This window comes from Bos indicus, chromosome 16, assembly GCF_029378745.1.
Source record: "Bos indicus isolate NIAB-ARS_2022 breed Sahiwal x Tharparkar chromosome 16, NIAB-ARS_B.indTharparkar_mat_pri_1.0, whole genome shotgun sequence".
Lineage (NCBI taxonomy): Eukaryota > Metazoa > Chordata > Mammalia > Artiodactyla > Bovidae > Bos > Bos indicus.
In genome coordinates, this window is record NC_091775.1 from 6,686,850 (window position 1) to 6,708,603 (window position 21,754).

General features: G+C 37.1%; 1 protein-coding gene across 8 annotated transcripts in view; it reads left to right on the forward strand.

Moving 5' to 3' along the window:
- Nucleotides 1–21,754, forward strand: part of KCNT2 (potassium sodium-activated channel subfamily T member 2) — a 436,001-nt gene that overhangs the window by 213,227 nt on the left and 201,020 nt on the right. For all 8 annotated transcript variants that reach the window (XM_070767900.1, XM_070767905.1, XM_070767902.1 and 5 more), the window contains exons 9-12: nucleotides 7,867–8,047; nucleotides 9,427–9,591; nucleotides 11,652–11,788; nucleotides 14,676–14,739. In XM_070767900.1, coding sequence (XP_070624001.1) covers nucleotides 7,867–8,047; nucleotides 9,427–9,591; nucleotides 11,652–11,788; nucleotides 14,676–14,739 — 547 coding nt within the window. The remainder of the gene's footprint in view (nucleotides 1–7,866; nucleotides 8,048–9,426; nucleotides 9,592–11,651; nucleotides 11,789–14,675; nucleotides 14,740–21,754) is intronic.

Here is a 21,754-nt window from a genome sequence, read left to right on the forward strand (position 1 = left end):
AGCCTGATATTGACAGTTTGACCTAGAAATAAAGTGTAATCTTTTTTTTTTCCCCTTCCTGCATTGCCAAGAATTAGTTGTCAGTTTCTGTAAATGACGATGGTGAGCCCTCCAAAGGTCAACTGATATCAGCCTGGCTATCTTTCTAAATAAAGATTATAGGTTTACCTTGCAAATTGCCTAACTCTTCTTTTGGAGCCGTCTTTGTTTCCCCATGTTTTTACTTCCCTTCCCAGGTCAGATTTATGGGGTGGAGAAAAGACTGGACATGGTTACAGGGACTCATTAATCCATGAGTGGCTTTCTGCCGCTGACAAATCTGTTAGCACATCCACAGCAAAGAGAACAGGCAGGCTGTTTTCTCTTTCTCCACGGTCCTTGACTCTCCTGTTAATAGTACATTTACATTTCTCACAAGTGGAGAAGGCTTTTTAACACCTTTGTAGATTTACTGGATTCTTATATTTGAGTCTTTTTTGTGCTTCTTTTTCTTTTATCCTGGGATTGTCATATAAATAACAGAATTACTTATGAATTTATTCAAGGTTATTTGTCAGGCATTTCACAGAACATTAGCTCACTTAATTCTCAGAATAACCAAAGGAAGAAGTTGCTATTATTACATTTGCTTTTCAGTTGAGGAATATGAAGTTTAAAAAGTTTAAGTAGTTTTGCTAAGTTACTATTGATCAGTTTAGTTCAGTTCAGTTCAGTTGCTTAGTCGTGTCCGACTCTCCGCAACCCCATGAATCACACACAGCACGTCAGGCCTCCCTGTCCATCACCAACTCCCAGAGTCCACCCAAACCCATGTCCATTGAGTCAGTGATGCCATCCAACCATCTCATCCTCTGTCATCCCCTTCTCCTCCTGCCCTCAATCTTTCCCAGCATCGGGGTCTTTTCAAATGAGTCAGCTCTTCGCATCAGGTAGACAAAGTATTGGAGTTTCAGCTTCAGCATCAGTCCTTCCATTGAATATTCAGAACTGATTTCCTTTAGGATGGACTGGTTGGATCTCCTTGCAGTCCAAGGGACTCTCAACAGTCTTCTCCAACACCACAGTTCAAAAGCATCAATTCTTCAGTGCTCAGCTTTCTCTGTTGTCCAACTCTCACATCCATACATGACCAGTGGAAAAACCATAGCCTTGACTAGACGGACTTTTGTTGGCAAAGTAATATCTCTGCTTTTCAATGTGCTGTCTAGGTTGGTTATAGCATTCCTTCCAAAGACTAAGTGCCTTTTAATTTCATGGCTGCAGTCACCATTGCAGTGATTTTGGAGCCCCCCAAAATAAAGTCAGCCACTCTTTCCACTGTTTCCCCCAATGTATTTGAAGTGATGGGACTGGATGCCATGATCTTAGTTTTCTGAATGTTGAGCTTTAAGCCAACATTTTCACTCTCCTCTTTCACTTTCAACAAGAGGCTCTTTAGTTCCTCTTCACTTTCTGACATAAAGGGTGGTGTCATCTGCATATCTGAGGTTATTGATATTTCTTCCAGCAATCTTGATCCCAGCTTGTTCTTCATCCAGCTCAATGTTTCTCATGATGTACTCTGCATATAAGTTAAATAAGGAGGGTGACAATATACAGTCTTGACGTACTCCTTTTCCTATTTGGAACCAGTCTGTTGTTCCATGTCTAGTTCTAACTGTTGCTTCCTGACCTACATACAGGTTTCTCAAGAGGCAGGTCAGGTGGTCTGTTATTCCCATCACTTGAAGAATTTTCCAATTTATTGTTATCCACACAGTCAAAGGCTTTGGCATAGTCAATAAAGCAGAAATAGATGTTTTTCTGAAACTCTCTTGCTTTTTCAATGATCCATCAGATGTTGATAATTTGATCTTTAGTTCCTCTGCCTTTTCTAAAGCCAGCTTAAACATCTGGAAATTCATGGTTCACGTGTTGCTAAAGCCTGGCTTGGAGAATTTAAGCATTACTTTACTAGCATGTGAGATGAGTGCAATTGTGTGGTAGTTCTTTGGCATTGCCTTTCTTTGGGATTGGAATGAAAACTGACCTTTTCCAGTCCCGTGGCCACTGCTGAGTTTTCCAAATTTGCTGGCATATCAAGTGCAGCACTTTCACAGCGTTATCTTTTAGGATTTGAAATAGCTCGACTGGAATTTCATCACCTCCACTAGCTTTGTTCATAGTGATGCTTCCTAAGGCCCACTTGACTTCACATTCCAGGATGTCTGGCTCTAGATGAGTGATCACACCATCGTGGTTAGCTGGATCATGAAGATCTTTTTTGTAGAGTTCTTCTGTGTATTCTTATCATCTCTTCTTAATATCTTCTGCTTCTGTTGGGTCCATACCATTTCTGTCCTTTATTGAGCCCATCTTTGCATAAAGTGTTCTCTTGGTATCTCTGATTTTCTTGAAGAGATCTCTAGTCTTTCCCATTCTATTGTTTTCCTCTATTTCTTTGCATTAATCACTGAGGAAGGCTTTCTTATCGCTCCTTGCTATTCTTTGGAACTCTGCATTCAGATAGGTAAATCTTTCCTTTTCTTCTTTGTTTTTGGCTTCTCTTCTTTTCACAGCTATTTGTGAGGCCTCCTCAGACAGCCATTTTGCTTTTTTGCATTTCCTTTTCTTGGGGATGGTCTTGATCTCTGTCTCCTGTACAATGTCACGAACCTCCGTCATAGTTCATCAGGCACTCTATCAGATCAAGTATTGATCAAGTTGTGTATTGATCAAGTTATGAATAAATGTTTGATTATTACTTTATGATAGCATTGCCAGTGGTAATAGGGTTATAAAGTTGAAGTCAAACCATTTATTTTAGATTTTAGAAACATTTTTTGTGTAGACTAAGGTGTCATGGATCTGCATGTCTAACATACAGCACATACCTGGCACTAGTAAACCATTGATAAATAAATCTTTATGAATGAATTAGGTCACCCTTTTTCTATTATGAAACATTTTATTAAGATGTTATAGAACTTACTGGTTTTATAGAAATTATATTTAAATTAAAATTGATAGGTATTTTTTAGTACAGAAATTATAAGAAAATTATATTCGTTTGCAGCTTTCCATTTCAGTCACTCAGTACAAATGAATCTGAGTAACTTGTATGCATATTAACTAAACAAAAAGGCAAATAGAACATGATGTGATATTGGTTTATTTTTAAATCTTAAATTGGAGCAATTTATTTAATTTCAAATGTTTCGGCAGGGCTTTTCAGGTTGTGCTAGTGGTAAAAGACACGACTGCCCATACAGGACACCTGGGTTCCATCCCTGGGTCAGGACAATTCCCCTGGGAGAGAGCATGGCAACCCACTTCCATATTCTTGGAGAATCCCATGGACAGAGGAGATTTGCATACTACAAGCCATAGGGTCACAAAGAGTTCCATGTGACTGAAGAGACAGCATGCACACATGGGATAATAAACTAAAATTCGGTTGGAGTTAGATATTCACTAAAATCAAGCATTTAAGTGAGCTTTTTGTCTTAAATTTATGGCCCAGTCACAAAACATTAAATTTGATCACTAGAAAATTTGAAGGTAAAAGAATGTTTACTATTATCCACCAGCTATGATTATCCTATTTCTATTTTCAATTCAGGATATAATTTAAGTAGTTTAACTCAAGCTTTGACTAATGGAAAAGATATATCTCTTTTTTAAGAAGACAAAATAGGATATTTCGATTATGAATGTGCTGTATTTGAGCACATTCTTGGATTTACTTTATCACAAAATCTGTGCCCAACATTAAAATCACTTCTGGGTACAGATGAAAACTAATAATTAACTGAAATTCATCAGTTATTATCAGGGAGAAAAGGCAGTTTTCATTTAATAATGTCTCGAAAGACATCTGTGAATGAAATATGATAACTCTCTATATGAAAATGGATTATAATCACCAAATAGCTTCAAATCCTTATGAAGCACATTGTTGGAGAAGGCAATGGCAACCCACTCCAGTACTCTTTCCTGGAAAATCCATGGACAGAGGAGCCCGGTAGGCTACAGTCCTTGGGGTCAGTAAGAGTCAGACACAACTGATTGACTTCACTTTCACCTTTCACTTTCATGCATTGGAGAAGGAAATGGCAACCCACTCCAGTGTTCTTGCCTGGAGAATCCCAGGGATGTGGGAGCTTGGTGGGCTGCCGTCTATGGGGTCGCACAGAGTCGGACACGACTGAAGCGACTTAGCAGCAGCAGCAGCACATTGTAGCATTCACAGTGCTAGGAAAAAGAGCTAACATATCAGTGAAATATCAGTGTTTATGCATAATGCAATAAAAGGGTATTTCAAAGCTAAAAAACTGTCTTAACTTCAAGAATTATATAATAAAGTAACAGTAAACTATATATCTACCTGTCCTGAAGGTTCCCTTTTACATTCCCTCAACAGAAGTAGTTGAATTATTGTTTAGATAGGTAATCTATGTGAATCTAAAAATATTTTTATTTGTAGAGTAATATAAGAGAAGTAATAGAAGAGTATTATAAGTTTTCCTATTTCTTTAAAACATTCCTAGTTCTATTGCCTATAACCAAAATAGTATGTAATAAGTTGTCAGATATGCTTAACATTCTCCACATGTTGCATACTGGTGCCCTACAGCTAGTATCAGACAGTGATGCTGTGCCCATATAATGTGATTGGACTGTCTCTGCTTCCCCTGCCCTGCCTTTTTGTTAAACTTCCCCATGTATTAGTATTTACTTTTGTAAAATAAAAACATGCAACCAGTAATTTCAAAATACTTTTTAAATCTAATTTTGATAATTCTAGAAGAGATTTGAAAGATATTTGCTTAAATAGTATGAAGATCCTAACTCTGAAATTGATGTTAGCGCAAATTCTGCAAAATCCCCTTCTAAACTGTTTCTACCCTTCAAGTAATGTGAATCTTTGCATAAATAACAATTTTCAAAACTTAATGTGAAAATGAATTCCAACAATGAAGTTACGATTACAGTGTTTTGTAGGCAAATCTCTCTCTAATATTTGAGAGTAATTTGTTTCTTTTATAAAAGATAAGCTGGATACTTTTATTATTATAATGGTTATATGAGTAACCTGATTGACTTGACTTAGTATTAATGCGTGCAAAGTTCACCAACAGTGACATGAATGGGATTTCAAGAAAAGCTTTTGATTAGAAATAATGAAGTATAGCCAATTTAATTTAGTAATTTTTAATTATGCAATTTGCTTGCATATTACCCAAACAGAATGGGTTTCAATAAGTCAGTGCACTTCAAATTTCCCAAATTTTGTATTTATCATGTTAAACAGTATTAACTGAACAAATGCTGGAGTTGCAAAAGTAAATTACGGAGGAGAATAAAACCCAATTTACTTGTTTATAAGAACTTGAATATTTCAAAAGGTGGTGGGAAAGTCATTTGATTCTTTTGAGAAAGAAGTATTTAACCTTGCTCCTAAGTTATATTAGCTTCCACCATTAAGGCAATGGTCAGATAAATCCTTTTGTGTGCTTTTTCTTTTCTTTAGTGAACTGTACTTAGTTTATATCTTAACAGGCTAAAGAGCTTGGTCATTTAAATGTAGGCAACAGAAAAAAAATATATGTTACCTTCAGACTCTCATTCAGTAATTATTAGTGGACATCATTATGCTCTTGGAGCTAATATAGGGGTTCAGGCAACATGAGTGAAGAAAGCACATGACTCTGTCCTAATATGACTCTTACAGAGGTTTATGGACAATCAACATCAAACCCAACAAATGACTAAAACTTTTTTAAATTAAGCACAGTAAGAAAGACAAGGAGTATATATGATGTTTAGGTTAGAAGTAAAGACTTGAAGGAAGTGAGGAAATATCCATGAAATACCTGGGCAATATGGTCCAGCCAGAGAGAGTCGTCCATGACAAGACCCTGAATCTGGGTGATGCCTGTCATGTTGGTCAGAAAGTGAGAATGCCAGTGTAGCTGGGGCAGAGCAAACCACAGGGAGGAAACTAGTGAATCTACTGGAAAACTAGAAAAAACTAGAAACCTAGTCTGAAAGGCGTAGGGAGGGGTCAGATGGAGGACTAGGCTAGAGATAAATATCATTAGATCACAAAGATCATTAGAGTTTAGTCTTATATGGACTAGGGCTCCCTGTTCCAGGAGTTTAAGTAGAGAAATAACATGGCCTGACCCATGTTGTCATAGGCCAACTCTGGCTCATGTGCTGAGTGTAAACTGTTGGGAAAATAAAGAATAAAAAAGTAGAGATATCTTAAAAGGCTGGACAAGGAATTTCTGTAGTTTAAACATTGAATAGCATATCTTCTTGGTCATCATAATCAAGCCATCTGTGTTTGTTCTGCATAGAAATTGGAAGGAAAATCTAGAAGTACACAGTGATTTCCTTTGACAGCTTTAGAGAGGTATAATTTACATGCCATAAAATTCATTCATGTTGTGTAGAATACAACCACGTTAATATATTTACAAATTTCTACAGTCATCACAAGTCTAGTTTTAGAACATTTTCATCATCTTATTCCCACCATTACTTCCAAGCAACCATTAATATGCTTTCTGTGTCTTTTCTGAACATTTCATGAAAACAGAATTATACAGTATATAGTCTTTTACATGTGACTTCTTTCACTCAGTGTCTTTCCATGGCTTATCATATTTTAACATGCATCAGTACTAGATTCCTTCTTATTTTATTGGTGATTTTTTAATGTTGCAAATCTCACTCCTCTCCAAGATTGCAAATATATGCATGTTTCATAGCCTCCTTTTTTTTTTTTTTTTTTTTAAGCTAGTAGCAGTGCTATTTCTAATGCTATTTTAGCAATTCTACTTTGGGAAAACCTTGTAACATTTCTAGCTTCTCCCTTACTTTCATACCACCAATAGTTTTGTACAGATAATTGATGTACCGAAAGACTCCTTTTGAGAGTCACCTTGCCATGTTAACTCCTCAAGCCTTTCTTGTATACAGTGGTCCCTCTGTATTCCAAGTTCCCACATTTGTGGATTCAACTAATCACAGATTGAAAATATTAGGGAAGAAATTTCTGGGACATTCCAAAAGTCAGAAGTTGAATTTGCTGCATACTTGCGACTATTTGCATAGCATTTGCAACTTATTTACAACAAATTTTATAGCATTTGTATGGTATTGGGTATTATAAGTAATCTAGAGATGATTTAAAGTATATATGAAGATGTGCATAGGTTATATGCAAATACTATGTCATCTGAGTGACTAGAATGACTATGTCATTATATCTCCTGTGTCTCCCTGGGAGACCTGGAACCAACCCCTGGGGATATGGAGGGATGACTGTGAAGCACATACACATGAAATATATACATATATATCTTTTTTTTTTTTTGGTATTTTCTTTTTTTTTTTTTTCCCTAATTTTATTTTATTTTTAAACTTTACATAATTGTATTAGATTTGCCAAATATCAAAATATATCTTTACCACACATATATAACTGAAAAATGTCTCTCTGTTAAAAAAGAAGACTATTGACTATTGCTATTTTGATGGGTAGTAGATCTAGTGGATTCTAGTGTCTGTGTTGCCTTGACATGCATTCAAAATGTTTATGTAAGTCACCCATGAAATTCCATCTATTCACTTTATATACTATTCAAATATGCTTTGTGATTTGGGGCTATAAATTTTGGCTACAAATAAAATAAGACTATTTCTCTTTGATGTAAGAAAAAACTTAAAAATATTTTCTCGAAGGAAAGTACTGAACCGTATACAATCCCAGCTACCAAGTGGCTTTATGAAGTGTGCTTTGGCTTTCAGAAGAATGATGAGAAGTAATGTGGCTGATTTGAAAGTTTTAACTGTAATCCACCTTTGTTTTTTTAGCATCTGTGGAATCCAACATCTGGAACGGATAGGAAAGAAGCTGAATCTTTTCGACTCCCTTTATTTCTGCATCGTGACATTTTCTACTGTGGGCTTTGGGGATGTCACTCCAGAAACGTGGTCGTCCAAGCTTTTTGTGGTTGCCATGATCTGTGTTGCTCTTGTGGTTCTCCCTATCCAGGTAAGCACCACTGTGTTAAATTTTATAGAAATGTGCTAAGTCTTATGAAATCAAATCTTCCACATTTAATAAAAAATACAGGGTGACTTATTAACTATATTAACGCATGCTCTTATACCATCTTGTCAATTATTAAAATTGTCTCCAAAATGCCTTTTTAAATTATATTAGAAACATGAGTTTTTTTCCCTTCTAGTCTCCACTGGTAGCTCACATTTCATTTCAGTTTTTTCAAGATGCTTTCTTTTACATATATTTACATTAATTATTGGATTGTAGGATAGTATAGTTTTTAATTATAGCATGTTTGTACAAGACAATAAACTTATGAAACATTGATTTCTTTTGATTCTCAAAACTACAACTAAAAGCCATATGTTGTCATGAATAAAAATTGATTGACTATGTTGGTCAACTAAAATAAAATCTGAAGATGATACATAGCTAACATGTAGCATTTTGGAGAATGGATAAGGAAGCAAAGGCACAGAGATATAAATGAGACTGAAGACACATAGAGACAATCTTCAACTTTTTTCTATAGTGAATTCTGGCTGTCAATGGGTGGGCAGGTCATAAACAGGATGTGGCCAACACAAATTAAAATGTATATTATATTATACAGCCATTTGACAAAGTTATTGAAATATCCTTTCCATAGATGTAAAAATGATCTTTCCACTCCTATCCAATCATGCACGCAATCCTCAATGACATCCCTCCCCCATACCCTCAGCATCCCTTTAATAACAGCTACTTCCTTGGTGGCTCAGTGGTAAAGAATCTGCCTGCCAATGCCCAAGACATTAGTTCAGTCCCTGAGTCTGGAAGATCCCCTGGAGAAGATGATGGGAACTCACTCCAATATTCTTGCTTGGAAAATCCCGTGGACAGAGAAGCCTTTGCAGTCCATGGGGTTGCAAAGAGTCAGACATGACTGAGCTTGCATGCATGCACTATAACTGGAACGTGGCCTTGTGTATGTGGTAAGGTTATCTCCCCTTGCAGGTGATGTGGGCTGAAGTTGACAGAAGAATGTGATAGAAAAACGTGAGACCTTTGTCTTTAACCAGGTGCATGACATATATGGCTGCATACTCTACTGGACAGAAAGCAGAAATGCAGACCTATTAGTGCCCTGTTATGATACAATAGGAAAATCTCATTATTGTTTCCTGAGAGACGTGAAGGCCCTGGGAGGGATTAGCAAGTCTGCAATTATCCTATGAAGAGTCTTGTTGAAGGGAACACTGATCATTTCAATCTCAAAGAGTTTCATTTAAGAAATTGAATTATACCCAGTAGACAATAGATGGATTGCACTGCTTTTTATTTTCACGTCTAGTTCTTTTCATTCACATGTGGAAAATGCATTACAGTTTGAACAGCTGGCCTATTTGTGGATGGAGAGACAAAAGTCAGGTGGAAACTATAGTCGACACAGAGCTCAAACCGAAAAGCACGTTGTTCTGTGTGTCAGCTCACTGAAGATTGATTTACTCATGGACTTTTTAAATGAATTCTATGCACATCCAAGACTCCAGGTAACTTTAAATGGATTATACTGACTAACATTGGCAAAATCAATTAATGATAGTACAGCCTGTGTTCTGGAGGATTTTTATTTATATGCTCAAATTTAGAGAAAATGAAGAACTACAAATATAACCTGGAACATAGAAAAAAATGCTGGAGGAATACACAGTATGTTAAGTTTCCTTCTGTATCTATAACGAAAGACAGATGGAATTATATTACTGCTACAAAGAAAGGTTTTCTCTGAATTAAAATGATTGCTTTTTTCTCCTTTTGGTAGTGAATAAATGATATTTTTATGAAACAGTGAAACAACATAAAATATAATAAAACAATAAAAAAGTCATTTCAATATCATCTGCTCACTTGAATTTTCAGAATTTTATCAAGTGTTACTGATGGAAATTTGGAAGTCTGAAAGTTCCAAAGTTCTTCCCTTTGTTTCCTGGAGTGAAACTTGGTCTTATTTATAGTAGCAATAAATGATGAAAATTTGGGCAATATGTAATTGAGATCATGAATTCAGAAAAATCTCTTCTGTCTATGCAGACACTTCCACTTGCCATGGTTCTGGGTCAGTGTAGACTTAGGTCACCTCCTTTACTGCTTAATGCACTTAGTCTAGTCCAGACAGCAAAGAACTACTTGAATTTTTTGTATTTCCCCAATAAGCTTCTGTTAAGAGGTTGGATAATCCTGAAGTCAAGACAGTGTTGAGTACTTCTAATTATCTCTCTCTTAAATAATTTAGAGACATTTTAACATATTACTTTTTTGAATTAAAAAATCTAACTTATAAGTGAAACTTATGTAATATATTCTTTTGTTTTTACATACATTATTTTGCATTTTGAAGTAACTCTATATTTAACGTTTTTTTTAATTACTCATAGTAAATAATTTCAGATGCTTATTATAACCCACAAAGAAAATCTATCTGGGAGAAAATTTATTCCACCCAAAATTTGATCCCTAGTAATTAATTTTGTCTAATATCAATATGGAGAAATCTTAAAACTCCAAAAATTCCCACTAGATACAGCGTGGTAAAATGGTGTACGTTTGCCAGAGAATTTGAATTCTTGTAGATAAATTGCTTTATACCATTTTATCAGTGAGAATAATTTTCCATTTTCTCCAAACAACCATTGTTTTGAAATATTTTGATCACAAACTTTCAAATTTAATTTACTTTGTCAGTATTACCAATATTTTTGTGAATCCTTTTCCATTCAGATATTCATCTGAATATTTTCAATTTTATCAACTCATAATAATGTTGAAGTGAAGTGAAGTGGCTCAGTGGTGTCCAACTCTTTGTGACCCCACGGAATGTAGCCTACCGGGCTCCTCCATCCATGGGATTTTCCAGGCAAGAATACTGGAGTGGGGTGCCATTACCAAATGATATAAACAATGATATAAACAGCTTTTTATTCTAAAAGTAACAAGATTGAAGTATAAATTGATGCTTAGCACTTCTGGCTGGTATGCAGTTTATCTTTTAGAATCAATCTGAAATCCTAAGGAGGTTCTCTGATGGCTCAGACTGTACAAAAACCTGCCTGCAATGCAGGAGACTTGGGTTTGATCCCTTGGTCAGGAAGATCCCCCAGAGAAGGGAATGGCAACTCGCTTCAGCATTCTTGCCTGGAGGATTCCATGGAGAAAGGAGCATGGCAGGCTACAGTCCATGGCATCAAAGAGTCGGACACGACTGAGTGACTAACACTTTCACACCCTGAAGTCAAAATTGAAAATTTCATAGGCCGAAATGTGTGCTGAGTGTATGCACTGATTTATCTTTTCTTCTTGATACTAAGTAAATTGAAAAAAGTCAGGATGAACATGCTGATTTATGAGATTTTTGTATGTTTGTCTGTTATGTTTATTACCATCTCATGTTATTTAACATATGCCCTGGTTTTAAATGCAAACTTTGATTTATTAGTAAGAGTTCATTTCTCTTTTATCATATTTCAAAATGTTCATAGATATTCTATTTACCTATCTAGTATAAAACAAAGCATTATTGTTTCTATCCCATTGCCCACTTTGTTTTGAGTAGGATTATTATGTGGTGATTTTGTGTCCTACTGAAATGGATGTGCAGGTCCGAAGGATCCTCCAGATTCCAATGTGGTCACAAAGAGTTATCTACCTTCAAGGTTCGGCCCTTAAAGACCAGGATCTGTTGAGAGCAAAGTAAGTATTTACACTTTCCATCTTGTAGTGTTATAATATCTTTTCTCTCCTCCAAATTTTAGCAGTTTCACTACTGTGAGATGTGTTTTTGAATACAAACTTTGCTTTTTCAAATAGGAAGATTAAAAATATAAAATCAGCTTATTTGCTCCTCTTTCTCAGTGCAGGGTTGTTCATCAGACCATGTCCACACAACACATTGAGAAGTGTGGTGGGGTGGTATCATCTCAGGGTGCTGGGAGATGAACTGAGTTATCCAGATTCAGCGAGAGTAGTCTCCAAATTCCTGGATATTGTTTTTATTTGACAAATAAAACTCTTGGGCTAAACACTATGTGATATGCCAAAGCAGTGTGAGTCAGGGTTTAGATTTTAAGGAGTTTGTATTATATACTGGGCAGATAATACTTGTGTTCCCTGGTGTCTGAGATGAAAGAGTCCTTGGGGACTGGAGAAATCAGGAGGGTGACAGCGGTCTTAGTTGCTGTCTTCTTCTTGTGCAGGTGCCATCCCCCTGGATTAAAGATGACATAGTCTTATAGCTTTGTCACGGTCTTGGGGGGGTCACTGCAGTGTGGGAGCAGAGTGAGAGTGTGGTTGGTTAGACTGCAGACTCCAGGAATCAGGGCCTCTGCAAAACACCCTCCATAGTTTCAGAAGCCAGAAGAGATTCTTAGTGGAGGTGGCTTCGCTCAATGTTTTCTCTTGTTTTGTAGCTTTTAAATATATCTTCGTGTTTATCTTTGAGTTGTCCTACAGACTCTGTTAGGTTTAAAAGTCTCCTCCTTGAATTTCATAGCATAAGTGATTTTTTTCTTTTTTGTTGTTTTGATTCTTCCCAGATGGCTTGAGTATGTGTGTTGGTGTGTGTGTTGGTGCATGTTCTCCATATATTTGTGTGTGTGTGTTGTGTTTCTTTATACATGTCCTCTGTATGCTTGTATTTGTGTGTGTATGGGTTTTGTGCGTGTGTGTGTGGATGATGGAAAAGAACAGATAAAAACTCCCAAACTTCTTTCTGCTGCTTATTCCTGCAAAAGTTGACTAGATAGCTCATAACAGGAACTCTAACATTATGTTAGATTTATATATAATAGGTCAATTTAGCTGAGAATTTTTTCAATGATTTAACAATTTGTGAAAAAAAAAAGTCAGTAGAAACTACCAGGCTATAATGAATTGTACATAATTGGAAAATTAAGCTTCTTTGAGAATATATCAGCATCTGTAGTGGATTGCATACTTCATATATATTGTCACTATACACATGACAATTCTAGAATAAATTATAGTCTCCCAGTACCTCAAGTAAAACACAGCATTAGGTGCTTGCTAACAATCTGCTATCTATACTCATTATTCAGGAACTGTAAAGAAATAGTTGCTTAAACAGTAATATAATCTGGATCTTTATATTCATCTGTATAGATAATAAATATACTTAATATATTGTAATGAATTAAGTTCTTCATTTGATAAGAATGAGTAATGCCCATTTTATGTTCGATATGAATTTCTGTGATAAATGAAGCCTTTTGACTACCTAATCAATTAATCTAAGCTATTAGGATTAGCTATTGGCATCTTAGCTAGATAATACCGAGGATTAATGCACTTCTCAGGTAGCATAGTGGTGAAGAATCCACTTACGAATGCAGGAGACACAGGAGTCGTGGGTTCAATCCCTGGGTTGGGAAGATCCCCTGGAGTAGGAAACGGCAACCCATTCCAGTATTCTTGCCTGGAAATATCCCATAGACAGAGGAGCCTGGTGGGCTACAGTCCATGGAGTCTCAAAGAGTTGGATACGACTGCATGACTGAGGCAGGATTAACACAACTCCATTTAGTATTAATAATATTAATGATTGTTTCTTAGCCAAATCAGTCACATTTACCAGAAACATTCCTCCATAGGTATGAAAAAGGAGAATGTGGATGAGTGAGAGGCAGCAGGCTGGTAATTCTCAGAAAATTGAGTTAAGAAAGATGGTACCATTTTTATGTTCATTTCTTATCCTATGTCATGTAGAAATTTGGGATTTAATGTTAACTAACACATTCTTCAGCACAATTCCCACGCAAGACAAGGAGTAAAATTCTCCAAACCATTTCCAAAGGTCAGTTGCATGAGTTTGAGTTGCTTTGTTGAATATGATGTATAAAAAATGGTATACAATTGCTTAATAATCATGACAACTTCACACTTGTCCAAAACTGTTTGGTTTGGTCTAATTTCATAGACTTTTATCATTTTTATCCATAGAAAATACGTTGGAGGAAAAAATTTTTTCTACTGTAATGAACCAGAAAGGCAAATGGTTCCTCATTTTAAAAATACACAATGTTATGTTTTTAGAACATTGCTTACCAAGCACTGAAGCATGTTATGGTTTATTATTACATATAAGAAATATAGAAGTTTAGCGTGAGGGGAAGGGGTTTGGAACAAGATGATGATTCATCTCTAGTAAATATAAATGTGCAGTAGAGTTTGGCTTATGAATACTAAGTGGCCTCATATCCTCTCTCTTAGTTTTGTTGATGCATTGCAGTCAAAAAGTAATCCATCTAAAACAAAGGCTTATAAACTCCCTTAACTTATAGAAGTATATATATATGAAAAATATATATATAATGATAAAAGAGAAAATAAAATTTGACTTTTTTTAACTTCTGTCATTATGAACTGCTGTCTTATACAGCCAAGTCAACAATTATTTTGTTTATAATCATGATCTGCAAGAAATCCTACTTTCATTTAACTTAAGGATGTTCATAGTTTATGTGTACTTTGTATGCCCTGGACTGAGTATTGGAATTCTGTTTTTCAGATGGCACATAGATATGTCAATGTGTGATTATTTTCCTTTTCTGTCTGCATTTAGGATGGATGATGCTGAGGCCTGTTTTATTCTGAGCAGCCGTTGTGAAGTAGACAGGACATCATCTGTAAGTTTCTAAAATCTCTTTTAGTAAATTGTTCTTTTTGCCTTACGAGATTTTATTATTTTTTGTAGTCTACCACTATTAAATATGGATGACCTTAAAATTTTACTGAAGTAAATCTCTAATCTATCTTGCCAAAAAAATAAGAATAGCTGCATCGATTATATCAACAAAAATATTCTTGAAGTACTTTCTACTACTAATCTGGATTTTCTGTTTATCAAAATGAAATGAGTCACATATAAACAGAACTAGATCATTTTTAATTAAATATATTCTATGCTATGTGATTTTGTTATAACGATCTCAATTTCCTCAACTTAAAAGCGAGGCATATGGATCAGGCAGTCTGCAAAATATCAGTTGGAGCATTTCTAAAAAAGTATGCATTTGTGAAAATCCTATTCAGGATATGTAGGGTGGGAACTGGGAAGCCGTGTATTTTTAAAAGATCACCAGGTGATCTTGATGCACCTCCCAGTTTGGTAATCTCCAGCTTATATGATTTCCATGATACATTTATGGTCTAAAATTCAATAAACTAACAATCAAACTTTGTAATTACCAACTTATAGCTCTTTTCTGTAAATGCATTTTAATTTCACTACTTTAAAAAAAATGCTTTACTCCTTTATGTTGAGGATGTCCTATTAACTCCTGTGTTTTAAACTAGTGAGTCCATCTGTAGTCATATCTGTGGTACACAGACAGATGAGAAATGTGGTGCCTTCTGCAGTGACTGGGGAAAAGACAAACCATGTGTGGGTCTTTTAGGGACATGATTTGCACTTTTCTGGACCATCTAATAGGTGTGATCTGTTACATTACTTTAGGACTACAGGTCCTGAATGTAGTAGGCTTTGCATCGTCCTCACTCTAATTTACTTAGACGTTTTTATTCCTTTTTAAACTAACTTGCATTCATGTGTGCTAAGTCACTTCAATCGTGTCTGATTCTTTGTAACCCCATGGATGGTAGCCCGCCAGGCTCCTCTCTCCATGGGATTCTCCAGGCAAGAATACTGGAGTGGGTTGCTATGCCCTCCTCCAGGGGATCTTCCAGACCCAAAGAACAAACCCACATCTCTTATGTCTCCTGCATTGGCAGGTGGGTTCTTTACCACTAAAGAACCCAGGGAGGCCCTTAAACTAACTTCAGTTCAGTTCAGTTCAGTCACTCAGTCATGTCTGACTCTTTGCGACCCCATGAATCGCAGCACGTGAGGTCTCCCTGTCCATCACCAACTCCCGGAGTCCACACAAACTCATGTCCAATGAGTGGGTGATGCCATCCAACCATCTCATCCTCTGATGTCCCCTTCTCCTCCCACTCACAAACTTTCCCAGTATCAGGGTCTTTTCAAATGAGTCAGCCCTTTGCATCAGGTGACCAAAATATTGGAGTTTCAGATTCAACATCAGTCCTTCCAAAGAACACCCAGGACTGATCTCCCCTTAGGATGGACTGGTTGGATCTTCTTGCAGTCCAAGGGACTCTCAAGAGTCTTCTCCAACACCACAGTTCAAAAGCATCAATACTTTGGCGATCAGCTTTCTTTATAGTCCAACTTTCACATCCATACATGACTACTGGACAAACCATAGCCATAACTAGACAGCCCTTTATTGACAAGTAATGTCTCTGCTTTTTAATATGCTGTCTAGGTTGGTAAAAACTGTCCTTCCAAGGAGTAAGTGTCTTTTAATTCCATGGCTGCAGTCACCATCTGCAGTGATTTTGGAGACCCCCAACATAAAGTTACCCAATGTTTTCACTGTTTCCCTATCTATTTGCCATGATGGGACCAGATGCCATGATCTTAGTTTTCTGAATGTTAAGCTTTAATCCAATCTTTTCACTCTCCTCTTTCACTTTCATCAAAAGGCTCTTTAGTTCTTCTTCACTTTCTGTCATAAGGGTGGTGTCATATGCATATCTGAAATTACTGATATTTCTCCCGGCAATCTTGATTCCAGCTTGTGCTTCATCCAGCCCAGCGTTTCTCATGATGTACTCTGCATATAAGTTAAATAAGGAGGTTGACAATATACAGCCTTGATGTACTCCTTTTCCTATTTGGAACCAGCCTGTTATTTCATGTCCAGTTCTAACTGTTGCTTCCTGATCTGTATACAGGTTTCTCAAGAGGCAGGTCAGGTGGTCTGGTATTCCCATCTCTTTTAGAATTTTCCACAGTTTATTGTGATCCACACAGTCAAAGGCTTTGGCATAGTCAATAAAGCAGAAATAGATGTTTCTCTGGAACTCTCTTGCTTTTTCAATGATCCATCGGATGTTGGCAATTTGATCTCTGGTTCCTCTGCCTTTTCTAAATCCAGCTTGAACATCTGGAATTCATGGTTCACGTATTGCTGAAGCCTGGCTTGAGAATTTTGAACATCACTTTATTAGAGTGTGAGATGAGTGCAATTGTTCAGTAGTTTGAACATTCTTTGGCCTTGCCTTTCATTGAGATTGGAATGAAAACTGACCTTTTCCAGTCCTGTGGCCACTGCTGAGTTTTCCAAATTTGCTGGCATATTGAGTGCAGCACTTTCACAGCATCATCTTTTAGGATTTGAAATAGCTCAACTGTAATTCAGTCACCTCCACTAGCTTTGTTTGTAATGATGCTTTCTAAGGCCTACTTGACCTCACATTCCAGGATGTCTGGCTCTAGGTGAGGGATCACACCATCTTGATTATCTGGATCATGAAAATCTTTTTTGTACAGTTCTTTGTATTCTTGCCAACCTTCTTAATATCTTCTGCTTCTGTTAGGTCCATACTATTTCTTTCCTTTATTGAACCCATCTTTGCATGGAATCCTACCTTGGTATCTCTAATTTTCTTGAAGAGATCTTTAGTCTTTCTTATTCTATTTTTTTTTTCTATTTCTTTGCGTTGATCGCAGAGGAAGGCCTTCTTATCTCTCCTTGCTCTCCTTTGGAACTCTGCATTCAAATGGGTTTATTTTTCCTTTTCTCCTTTGTCTTTTGCTTCTCTTCTTTTCTCAGCTATTTGTAAGGCCTCCTCAGACAGCCACTTTGCTTTTTTGCATGTCTTTTTCTTGGAGATGGTCTTGATCCCTGTCTCCTGTGTCACAAACCTCTGTCCATAGTTCTTCAGGCACTCTGTCTATCAGATCTAGTCCCTTGAATCTATTTCTCACTTCCACTGTATAATCATAAGGGATTTGATTTAGGTCATACCTGATTGGTCTAGTGGTTTTCCCCACTTTCTTCAACTTAATGCTGAATTGGGCAATAAGTAGTTCATGATCTGAGCCACAGTCAGTTCCTGGTCTTATTTTGCTCAATGTATAGAGCTTCTCCATCTTTGGCTGCAAAGAATATAATCAATCTGGTTTTGTTGTTGGCCATCTGGTGATGTCCATGTGTAGAGCCTTCTCTTGTGTTGTTGGAAGACCGTGTTTGCTATCACCAGTCTTTTTCTTGGCAAAACTCTTATTAGCCTTTGCCCTGCTTCATTCTGTATTCCAAGGCCAAATTTGCCTGTTACTCTAGGTGTTTCTTGACTTCCTACTTTTGCATTCCAGTTCCCTATAATGAAAAGGACGTCTTTTTTGGGTGTTAGTTCTAAAAGGTTTTGTATGTCTTCATAGAACCATTCAACTTCAGCTTCCTCAGCATTACTAGTTGGGGAATAGACTTGGATTACTGTGATATTGAATGGTTTGCCTTGGAAATGAACAGAGATCATTCTGTCATTTTTGAGATTGCATCCAAGTACTGCTTTTTGGGCTTTTTTGTTGAGTATGATGGCTACTCCATTTCTTCTAAGGGATTCCTGCCCACAGTAGTAGATATAATGGTCATCTGAGTTAAATTTACCCATTACAGTCCATTTTAGTTAGCTGATTCCTGGAATGTAGACGTTCACTCTTGCCATCTCCTGTTTGACCACTTCCAATTTGCCTTGATTCATGGACCTAACATTCCAGGTTCCTATGCAATATTGCTCTTTACAGCATTGGACCTTGCTTCTATCACCAGTTACATCCACAGCTGGGTGTTGTTTTTGCTTTGGCTCCATCCCTTCATTCTTTCTGGAGTTATTTCTCTACTAATCTCCATTAGCATATTGGGCACCTACCGACCTGGGGAGTTAATCTTTCAGTGTCCTATCTTTTTGCCTCTTCATACTGTTCATGGGGTTCTCAAGGCAAGAATACTGAAGTGGTTTGCCATTCCCTTCTCCAGTGGACCACGTTCTGTCAGACCTCTTCACCATGACCCAACCATCTTGGGTGGCCCCACACAGCATGGCTTAATTTCATTGAGTTAGACAATGCTATGGTCCATGTGATCAGATTGGCTAGTTTTCTGTGATTGTGGTTTCAGTCTCTCTGCCCTCTGATGCCCTCTCTCAGTGCCTACTGTCCTACTTGGGTTTCTCTTACCTTGGACTTGGGGTATCTCCTCTCTGTCACTGCTCCTGACCTTGGACGTGGGGTATCTTCTCTTGGCCGCTCCTGCACCACACATCCGCTGCTCATGTGGTGAATTTACTTGGTGATAAAGTCTTAATAGATATAATCAAGTTATAATGAGTTTATTACAGTAAGCCTTACTCCTGTTTGAGCTGTGTCCTTGAAAAATGAGGAAATGTGGTGACAGATGAATAACGAATGCCATGTGTATGTGAAGACAGCCTTCTGTAAGCTGGGAGAGAGGCTTCCCGCACAGCTCTCTGGAGGAACCAGCCTTACGAACATCTTGCTTTTGAGCTCTGACCTTCAGAATGTCGAGACAATACATTTTCATTAAGCCACCAAGTTTGTGGTTGTTTGTTACCGCAGCCTGAGCAAACTGTCTTCCCAAGTGGCTCAGTGATAAAGAATCTACCTGCCAGTGCAGTAGATGCAGGTTCAATCTCTGGTCTAGAAGATCCCCCTGGAAAAGGAAATGGCAACCCATTTTGGCAACTGTCATTCTGCAGTATTCTTGTCTGGGAAATCCCATGGACAAAGGAGCCTGGCAGGCTATAGTCCATGTGGTCACAAAAGAGTCATACTTGACTAGCAACTAAACCTCAAAAAAGCAAACTGATTCATGGCCATAGACCAGACGAATGATTGCAAAATTTGTAAAATATTTCTCTTTAAAACATATATATGTTTTGAAATTCATTTGCTCCCCTCCTTCTTCAACAGTTACTGTCTTAATTCAGACATGACTCTCCTGGGTCCACTTATGCATTATTGCAATAGTTTCTTAATTAGGTCAGCTCATTAGATGCTCCAAACCTCTGTATTGCATAAATGAACTGGAATTGAACATATTCTACCTTATGTTTCTGTAATTATTTAGCTGCGAAGCGTGGGACTCTCAAGTGGTAACTTAGTTTCAAAATACTTGTAGTCTTCCTATAGCTATGTAACAAGGGGGAGTAAATATAGGAAATAAATATATAATTTTGGTATACCCTTTCCAAGCTGAATTTGAAAGCTTTCAATTCAACAATTGCATTCCATTTCCTCCTGACACTGTAGGATATTGACAGGTTGTGAATAAAAAGACTTCACTCAGGACAGACGAGATGGTACATGAGGTGACACGGATACACGTGTGGAAGCTACAAAGCACATGGATGGGTGGTCGCTGACTTAACAGACAGAAAGAAGGTAACATTTAAGCTGAGAAAGGAGAGGAAACAAGTCAGAAGCAGGCTGCTTTACGCAGTGGAGACTAAAGTGACAGGAATAGAGGTATCAGATGCCTCTGCAAGTAAGGTTATACATACGACTAAATATATGGACAGTGGTTAAAAGGTTTTAAAAGAAGTAATTAGATTCCCTGAACCCTTTCACATGTTCATTGCTGGTCCCTTTCCTCATCCTGGGACAAGAGATTTACTCTAGGAGTTGGCAAATTTGGCCAAAATAAACACTCTGGCTGCCCAGGAATAAAGGGAGGGAAAGTAACCTGCAGCAAAAACTCGTGACCCATGATGCCCCCTGGGAACAAAACATCAGAAGAGAAATTCTCTGATTCAGTATCATTTCAGAGAAGGTTAGAGTAAGTTACTGAAGCAGTTAGGGGATGGGAAATGCAAGAGACTGTTTCCTCTACCCACTCATGGTGGGAACAGCTCAGGCTTCTTGGAGGTACAGATGGTGGGATGGGCCCATCCAGGAACATCCAGCAGGGCACCCCTTGGTGCTGGGCTGATTGGTGCAGCAAGGCTGGTTGGTAGACACTTATGGGGCAGGAAGCATTCTTTCCAAGTGTGTGTGTATGTACATATGACGTGAAAATAAGGTCCTGTTTCACTCATGTCCCAAGGAGCTTCTGAGTGCTTCACTCCTACAAATGTTCATACAACAGCGATCCCTAGACATTTAAGGAAATTCCTAACAAGAAAAAGAAGGAACTAAGTAACAGCCAAGCAAAAAGCATACAGGAAAGAAGAATTCAGAGAAAACCAAATGACACCATAGGATTCTGGGAGAAAAAAATCAATTTTAAAATATACAATATCCCATCTTTAGTAATACAGTAGTTGAGAAGATGAGAGAAGTATACATGTTTAAAAGAAGAGTATGCTATAGAAGAAAACAAATTGAAAAAAAAGCAAGAACATCTGGTAAACCAAGAAGAGCTTATGAAAATTAAATGTAGGTAACAAATGAAAAAATTAAATAAAATATTCAGAAGATAAATTTAAAGACATTGAAAGAATGAAGAATAATAAAATGAATAATAAAACCAAATAATGGAGAAGGAGAGTCAAATAAGAGAAAATTAAAGGAGTGTTCAGGAAGAAACAATATCCATATGGTAAGAATTTCAGAACAGGGTCTGGAAAAAAGTGGGGGAAATTATTATCAAAGATATAAAAAAACAGAATTAAAACAATCAAATTTCTCAGAATGGAATTGTTGAGAGGGCCCACTTATTTCAGATTAATGACTAAAAAAGACATGCTTGCCAGAGAAATTCAGAACGAAATTAAGAAAAGATAGAGTAAGAAGGAAACACTCAACCCGTGTGT